The following is a 9,137-nucleotide window of genomic DNA, read 5'->3' as shown; positions in this document are numbered from 1 at the left end:
GCGATACCGATACTTTTTTTTTAAGATCGGCCGATCCATTCTGATCCGATATTTTCAAGTATCAGCTGGTATCGCTCAACTCTAGTGGTCAACTTTTTTCTACCTCTTGACAAGAGCCCCAGACTGCCGCCTGTGGCAAGAAACAAGAAGCGGCAAGTCATCTATGGTATCCCTGAAAATATGATTCAGGGCCGTCAATGAAAAAATAAAAAAGCAACAGCTTTCTCTTTTTCTGTAAAATTTTTATTATTATTATTATTATTATTATTTATTGTTATAGCGCCATTTATTCCATGGCGCTTTACATGTGAGGGGGGTATACATAAAAACAAGTACAATAATCTTAAACAATACAAGTCATAACTGACTTTATTGTGTAAAAGCAGCAAAACCTAAAAATCTCTTTAAGGCTAGTTTCACACTAGCGTTTTTTTGCGCTGCGTTTGGAGCGCACATCAAACGCATACAAAAAACGCTTACAAACACTTGTAAACGCAGCTTTTTTTGGGACATAATCGTGCGCGGTAAGCCAAAAAAACGCAGCAATTATATGCGTTTGTAAACGTTTTGCATGCGTTTGCGTGATTATTGTGCATAATGTCACAATCACAGGATTTTACAAATCATTGACCAATTATGACTCATACTCCACCAATTGGACAGCAGTGGGCGTGTGTTATTGGAATTCCTTATCTAGACCCAGTTTACAGCTATTCTTCCCAGTTGCTAGCAGTTTTTGATGAAGACATGGATCTGCGCTGGAAAAGCTTTCACTTCAACTTGGATCTGGACATTAGGATGGCTCAAGCTTACGCAGTTGCTTGCCATGAACAAAGAGAGAGAGAGAGACAGCAAAGACGGCAGCGGCAGCATTTGTGGATTCATCCTATTGTTGAACTCCTGGAGAACCGTGGAGTGTACCACACCCTCTACAGCGAGCTACAGGCAAACCCGGATAAATTTACGGATTACACACGGATGTCCCAACAAAGCTTCATGTATTTACTTGGTCGTGTACAAGATGTCATCCGTAGACAGGACACACAGCTCCGTCATGCGATTCCTCCCGAGGAACGGCTCCTGGTCACATTACGGTACGTAACCACTGACTGCATGATAGTATTGGTTCTTTGATGTAGTAGTATATTATGGCAGAATTCTTGCTCTGCCATGTACTAAAAGTATGCTGCATTGGTTTGAGGCATTTTTTTTAAAGAAAAGGATGCATATTTATTTATTGGTGTGCCCTTTTTTGTGTTAAAAATCCCTATACACAAATATAAATTCTTGTTGTTTCTTTGTGTCCCAGATTCCTGCACCCTCTCTTCTCTGCACTTCCAGTTCCGTCTTGGAATATCCACCTTGTCTGGAATAGTTGCAGACACCTGCCGGGATTTGTGGGACGTTCTCTGTCCAGAATTTATGCCCCTGCCCACTGTGGAAAAGTGGCTTGAAAATGCAGAAAGATTCTGGACAGTCTGCAATTTCCCTAATTGTTTGGGTGCGGTGGATGGGAAACACATCAGGATTATAAAACCCAAAAGAACTGGATCAGAGTACTACAACTATAAAAAGTACTTCTCTACAGTACTAATGGCCATTTCTGATGCAGACTGTAAGTTTGTTGCAGTGGACATTAGTGCATTTGGGCGTGGAAATGACTCCCAGGCTTTTAAGAACTCAGTCATGGGACGGAGGTTGTATGGCAACCAGTTCAATTTCCCCATGCCACGGCCTCTTCCCAACACCGAAGGTCCGCCACAGCCCTTTTTAATAGTTGGGGATGAGGCATTCCAGATGTGCCAACACCTGCTCAAACCATACTCCAGCCGGGACTTGGAGCACACTAAAATAATTTTTAATTACAGGTTGACCAGGGCCAGAAGAACTGTAGAGTGTGCCTTTGGTATCCAGATGGCGAATTCTCTCCACAGCCATTAATCTTAAACTAGAAACTGTGGATGAGGTGGTGAAGGCCTGTGTTGTTCTACACAATTTTGTGATGGATAGCGAGCACCCTAGTTTTGAACTAGATGATTCCTCTCCTAACCCTTTGCCAGAATTTAATCAGCACCCTCTACGGTCATCTGTTGAAGTAGGGCAAATGAGGGACCAATTTGCAACCTACTTCACCTCTGATGTTGGATGGGTGGCCTGGCAAGAGCAAATGGTGAAACCTAATTTTTATGTGTTGTGTATGTTAATAAAACGCCTGTGTTTATACCTGTATGTTTTTTTTCTTCAAAGTATGATACAACGCCAGGTTCATGACCATATGATGTGTATTTTCAACATCAACTCACTTTGTAAACACACATTAAATAGAGTATGAGGTTGTTTAGAACTTGGTTCACCAACTCCAGTCCTCAAGGTACACCAACAGATCATGTTTTCAGGATTCCCTTTGTATTGCACAGGTGATGCAATTATCACACGAGCAATACTAAGGAAATCCTGAAAACATGATCTGTTGGTGGGCCTTGAGGACTGGAGTTGGGGAACCCTGATTTACAAGGTCTATCTATAATAACCTTGGATTGTATTCCAAACAGTAAAATGATGTTACAAAACACCATAGTAGATTAACTGATAAGGATACTCATCAAGGTAACAATAGATAGTCCTTGCAATCAACACCATCATCTATTACGTTACCTGAGCAAAGACACTGAGGCCATGTAAAAAATGAACGTATATTGAGTTTTTCTTGTTTGCAGATACATATCTCCAAAATTGACACATGAAACATGTGTCATTTATGGAGCTATGTGTGCACAAAAAAGAAAAGTGTACGGCGCAGTGTGTGTACGGCGCACTGTGTGTAGGCGGCAAAAGACACACTAACCAAACATTATTTGAACACAAAATATTCAATGTTTATTTTTTTTAATTAAAATTATTTTCACTTTGAAGGACGTTTGGGAGAAGTGTTGGATTCTTTGGGGGTGTGTAGAGAGGATGAACGGCTGGAAACTGAGGAAGGGGTTCTAGGTGAAGGTGCTACTAAATTACTGGGGGAAGGGAGGTCAGGCATGATAAAGGAGGAAGGTTGTGAAACATTGGAAGGAGAGGGGGGATTGAGTAACAAAGTCTTTTTGTTTTTTCTTCTTTGGGGCAGGAGTCGCCTGCTTGGACCGACTACCACTGTGTGACCGCCTTCCATGGCTTGACTGCCTAGAGCTGCTGGTCCGTGGACGATGTGAATAAAAAACAGAATGAGGGTCTCCCCTAGGGTGCTCGGTGGTGGCGCTGGCGGTGCTCCTTGAAGGTGAAATGGTGGTGACTGTGCTCATGGAGGATGAATTACGCCCGGTGCTTCTGGTGGGAGAAGTGTGGGCGGTGCTCCGATCTGGTGAAGTGGTGGCGGTGCTACTCTGATGTTGAGTTTTGGAGGTGCCATGAGGAGGCGAAGTGTTGGAAGTGATCCTCTGCAGAGTAGTGGTAGCGGTGCTCCTATGAGGGGATATGGTGGTGGTCCTCAGAAGAGTGGTGGTTGGGGTGCTCCTTGTATGGTGCGGAGTAGTGGTGGTGCTCTCATGCATTGGAGAAGTGGCGGTGCTCCGATCTGGAGATGTTCTTTCTGTGCAAACAGGTGAAGAGGTGGTGGCCCAATGAGATTTAGCGCTGGAGGTGCACCAAGATGTGGTAACGGTGGCAGTTCTGGTGCTCCAGACAGGAGCAGCGCATGACATGGCGGTGGCGGCGGGGGTGGAGTGTCCAGCAGCACTCGACATTGGTGTGGTGTAGTGGTGCCCAGCTTGGCTAGGAATGCAGGTGGCTGTGCAGTGATATGCAGCAGAAGTCGGTACTGTGGTGAAGCGAGTCAGTGGTGGCACAGGTGGGAATGACAACACTGACTGCTGCACGTACTGATTCTGCTGCATAGCCTGCAAGTAAGCAGTGTTGCAGGCCTGTAAGACAGTCAGCTGTTGCTTTGGACTAAGGTGATCCACCATGCCCCGTTCAATTTTACTAAAGAAATGGTGTGCTGGTCTATTGAGGTCAGCCTCCAGCCGGTTAAGGCGCTGTGCAGAAGAGTGGGAGAGGTGTTCCATGTAGTTAAAACCACGTTCCATTAGAGAAAATCCACTTTCCACTCTTTCGGACAGCGTCTTGAGACTGGCATGGAGGGCCTCGCTCAAGTACATGAACTCGGGCAAGACAGGCCTGTCCGAGGCCCTCTGCCGCTGGCGGGTAGTGCCCGCATAACCAGTGGCAGAGATCTGGGACAGGGGAACACCTGATTGACCAGCTTCCTGGTCACCATCTGTCTGTGTTGCTGACCTGCAACTTGCTTCCTGGCTGTCGGATGGCTGGTACCGGTCCGAGGTCGATCGATGAAGAACCACTCCCGGGACAGGTTGCAGGGTGCTGCTCCAGGTGCTGTGGAAAAAAAGGAAAACATTAGCATCCAGCATTAACAAGACGGATCAGCTGTGGAACATAAATTAGGGTTAATAAGCCAAAAAAAAAAAAAATTACTTACGCTCTGGTGGCAAGTACTGGTCGTAAGAAATCCAAGGCGCGATGATACCGATACTTGGTTCTTGTCCTTGCAGAAGAGCCACTGCGAACCTGTCCCACAGCACGAACATCAGTGTTGAAACGGTCCTTCATCGAGCGCCAACGTGTGCGGACTTTGTTCACTGTTGAAACAATGGAAAAGAAAAACAAAATTAGGTTGGACAACACAATGATGGTATCTATTACCACACACACCTGAGTTGTCGTCAATGCTGAATCACCAATAATTCAAATAAAAATGCATTCACTATTGAACCTGAGGACACATGTGTGTTTACTGCAACCAGATCTCTTGCAGTAAACACACATGTATCATCAGGATCAAGAGTGAACCATAAAAAAGACACAGCATTCAATACACAATGCGTACACTATTGAACCTGAGGACACATGTGTGTTTACTGCAAGCAGATCTCTTGCAGTAAACCCACATGTATCATCAGGATCAAGAGTGAACCATAAAAAAGACACAGCATTCAAGACACAATGCATACACTATTGAACCTGAGGACACGTGTGTGTTTACTGCAAGCAGATCTCTTGCAGTAAACACACATGTATCATCAGGATCAAGAGTCAATGCAGCATCACACAACAGAGAAATACTTACTGAACGCCTTTTTGACAGTTGCAGAGGCGCTGTCCCAGCCCTCCATCAATGCTGCAGCCACTTCATTCCATAGCCGCCGGGTCACCACAATGTCCTTGTACTGCTGGTCACGGCTGTCCCACAATGGGACACGCTCCTGGACAAGGCTGATGAGTTGCTCATCGTCTAGATAGACGTCCTCATCCCGTTGTGGAACCTAGAAAAGAAATACATTTAGAATCTTTGCATTTATGGAGAGTGGTGATGGAGAAGAAAAAAAAAGGGGAGAAAAGCTGGACAGAAAAACCAGAATCCAAAAAATGTAATAAAAAAATTAGGAAAAAACTTCCCTACCGTGCGTCTCCTTCCCGCCGTGCTTTGTGTACGCTGCTCCGGCTGCTCCCCCTCACATGGCTGGTCCGATGCTGAGGTCTGTAAAAGAAAATAAATAATTAAACATTTGGACAGGCAGGTATACTTCACAAGACAGCAAACTACTCACCTCACGCTCTGCGTCTGCCTATTCTTCCGCTGCTGGTGAGTATTCGGATCCAGAAGACATTCTAGCAAAAGAAAAAAATAAAACATTAGTACACATTATATATTTGAAAGCACAGGCTCACAGAAAAATTATACTCACATTAAGCTGCTGTGATCCAAAAATAGAATTAGTCTTACCGGTAATTCGGTTTCTAGGAACCTTCACCGACAGCAGTTATCGGAGGATGTCTCCCCGCCCTAATAGGGGACAGGAAATGCACAAGAGGTTAAATAACCCTCCCCTTCCTATTACCTCGCGTGTTTTTTCTGTACACGCTAGCATGTATAGTTGCCACCAAGGTGCAGGAATCATCCGGTAAAACATCAGGTAGGGAGGGAAATTAGTGCTGTCGTGGAAGGTTCCTAGAAACCGAATTACCGGTAAGACTAATTCTATTTTTTCTATTCACCTTCCACGACAGCAGTTATCGGAGAAATACCAACAACTAATTTCTTAGGGAGGGACAACAGCCTGCAGAACACATCTGCTAAACGTTAAATCCCTGTTGAAATTAAGTCTACAGTGTCTGGTGAATGTGTGGACAGATGACCAGGTGGCGGCTCTGCATATCTGCTCTGTAGATGCATCCCCTCTTCCTGCCCACGATGTTGCTACAGATCGAGTAGAGTGGGCTTTTAATGATGTAGGAGGGGAAACATTCTGTGACGAGTAGGCGAGGCTGATCGCTTGCTTGATCCAATTGGCAATTGTATTTTTTGCCGCCTTTTTACCTCTATTTTGGCCTGCAATTTGAACAAATAGGTTCTGATCAATCCTCCAACTTTCCGTCTGCTGTAGGTAGAAGAGGACTATTCTGCATACATCGAGGGTATGGAACCCTTCTTCTTTCGCATTGGAGGGATTTGGACAGAAGGAGGGTAATACGATGTCCTGGCTCCTGTGAAAGCTTGAGACTACCTTAGGCATAAAGGAGGGATCTAATCTTAGGATGATGCTATCTTCCATGATGGTTAAATATGGCTCCTGTATCAAAAGGGCCTGTAGCTCTCCAATGCGCCTTGCGGTAGTGATTGCTCCAAGAAAACTGTTTTTAGTGTCAAGTTTTTCAACGTCGCGGAAGCCAGAGGTTCAAACGGTTCGGCCGTCAAGCTTCTGAGAACCAGGTTCAAGTCCCAAGGGGGAATCTGGCTACGGAGTCTGGGACGGATCCGAGACGCCGAGGTCATGAACCGTTTAATCCATCGATGGCTCGCCAAGTCCTGATCATAGAATGAGCTAAGGGCTGACACTTGTACCTTTAGGCTGTGTGCACACGCTGCGGATTAGGTGTGGATTCATCCGCGCGGATTTTGTACAATCCGCAGGTGAAACCGCAGGTCAAAAGACCTGCGGTTTTACCTGCGGATTGCTCTGCGGTTTTGCCCTGCGGTTTTTCATCTCCTCAATGGAGGAGATGGCAAACCGCAGGAGAATCCGCAGAAAGAATTGACATGTCAATTCTTTCTGCGGATTGAAAACCGCAGATAATCCGCGCGGAAAATTCCGCACCGTCTGCACTGCGGTTTTTGATTCCCATAGGGAATCATTGTACTGTACACCGCAGCAGAAACTGCTGCGGGTCCGCAGCGGCCAAAACCGCTGCGGAACCGCAGCAAAATCCGCAGCGTGTGCACACAGCCTTAAGGTACTGGGTGTGAGACCCAGATCTAGGCCGTCCTGGAGGAACTCTAAGATCTGTGTAATCTTGGGACGGAAAGGATCTGGAAGATTTGGGGAGCACCAGGATGAAAACTTCTTCCAAATTTTTCCGTAAATGGCATTAGCCACTGGTTTTCTACTTCTTTGTAGGGTTTGGATCACCCTGTCGGATAAGCCCTTAGCTTTTAGAACTCCAGCTTCAGTAGCCAGGCCGCCAGGTTCAGTTTGCACAGGTCTGGGTGCAGTAGAGGGCTCTGGCGAAGGAGGTTGTCCCTCTGGGGCAGGAGTATTGGACCATCCTGAGTCATGTTTTGCAGGGCTCCGTACCAGCTCCTTCCCGGCTACCAAGATTGTAGTGACTCGTTCTACCCGTACCTTCTGTAGCGTTCTTGCTATCATGGGGATTGGAGGGAAGGCATAGGCTAGGTTGAAGTGCCACGGGTGGGAAAAGGTGTCTACTTTCCACGCTCCGTCGGTGGGGCTGAGGGAGAAATATGTTTCTACCTTCGCATTCTGACCACTGGCGAACAGGTCCACCACGGGATATCCCCATCTTGAGACTAGCGATGAAAATACTGCCTGGTCCAGGCTCCATTCCCCTGGCTGAACGTCCTCCCTGCTGAGGAAGTCCGCTTCCACATTGTCCACTGCCCTTAGATGCACTGCTGATATGGACAGTAGATGTTTCTCTGCCCAGGAGAAGATCCTTGCAGCCACCCGCTTCAGGTTGAAGAATTTTGTGCCTCCCTGGTGGCGGATGTAGGACACCGTAGTCATAATGTCTGAGTAGACATGTACGTGATGGTTTTGGATGAGGGTCGCTGCTGCCTTTAGTGTCTCCTCTACAGCTATCAGTTCTCTTGTATTTGAGGAGCTGGAACTGACTTCTGGGCCCCATAACCCCTGGAAGTGTGATTTTTCCACCGTCGCGCCCCAGCCTCGCTGACTGGCAACCGTGGTGATGATCTTTAGGGGCAGCTGATCCCAGCTGACCCCCTACTGGAGGTTCTGGTGGTTCAACCACCATAGAAAGGAGGCCTTCACATGACCGGGAAGAGGAGTTCTCCTGGACAATATATTCTGGTGCTTCCTTGAACACCGAAGAACGTAGGACTGTAGGGTCCGAGTATGGGCTTGGGCCCAGGAGACAGCTTGGATACATGCCGTCAATGATCCCAGCATGGACATTGAGTCTCTCAGGGACGGTGCTCTTTGTTCCCTGAACTTGGAGATCCTCTGAACCAGGTCGAGTTGCCGTTCCCTGGGTAAAAAGGATGTTCGCCTGTTATGATTGAGTCACCGTAGGAGGCAGACACAAAAATAGAAGCTACGTCCAGAAAACCAGAGAAGTTGGCAACTATCAGATTGCAGACCCCTGAACCTATCAACACAACTAGCAGTAGCCGTGGGGGGTTCCTACGATGCTCTAGACCCCTCGATCACAGCCGGAGCTCTAAATAGCCTAAAGACAGAAAAGGAAATCTAAACTGCCCCAGAGCAGACCCCAAAGTAAAAGGCAGCCCCCAACATATAATGACGGTGAAGCAAGATGAAAAACACTCACACAGATAGAAAGATAGGCTGAGCAAACGATGGGGCCCAAGCTAACTAAACAGAACAGGGAAGGTTGCTGTCTGCAATCTGCCAAAACCCTATCAAAGACATAAGCCAACAAGCTGATATGGAAAAAGACCCTGAAGCAGCTAGGCTTCAAAAACTAAATCAGCACTCAGGTATTTTCAGAAGACAGAGCTAAAGGAATTCAGCACACCCCAGCAGGGAATGGCAGAAATCCAGAAAAACAAAGCAAAACAAAGTCAAAGC

At 46.6% G+C, this 9,137-nt stretch overlaps 1 protein-coding gene across 1 annotated transcript; it reads right to left on the bottom strand.

Moving 5' to 3' along the window:
* Positions 1 to 2,910: 2,910 nt before the first annotated feature.
* LOC141088010 (uncharacterized) lies at positions 2,911 to 7,018 on the bottom strand. The gene is made up of 2 exons (XM_073573847.1): positions 5,135 to 7,018; positions 2,911 to 4,646 (listed from the first exon to the last, which is right to left on the bottom strand). The coding sequence occupies exon 2, from the start codon at positions 4,416 to 4,418 to the stop codon at positions 3,027 to 3,029; it is 1,392 nt and encodes a 463-aa protein (XP_073429948.1). The 5' UTR covers positions 4,419 to 4,646; positions 5,135 to 7,018; the 3' UTR covers positions 2,911 to 3,026.
* Between the last annotated feature and the right edge of the window lie 2,119 nt (positions 7,019 to 9,137).

The sequence above is a fragment of the Dendrobates tinctorius genome, unplaced genomic scaffold (genome assembly GCF_039654945.1).
Source record: "Dendrobates tinctorius isolate UK_male_01 unplaced genomic scaffold, ASM3965494v1 ptg000037l, whole genome shotgun sequence".
Lineage (NCBI taxonomy): Eukaryota > Metazoa > Chordata > Amphibia > Anura > Dendrobatidae > Dendrobates > Dendrobates tinctorius.
This window is presented reverse-complemented; position numbering and strand designations above follow the sequence as displayed.

Coding starts and splice junctions, on each gene's coding strand:
- LOC141088010 (XM_073573847.1), bottom strand. CDS start 4,418: ATGCTGGATGCTAATGTTTTCCTTTTTTTCCACAGCACCTGGAGCAGC.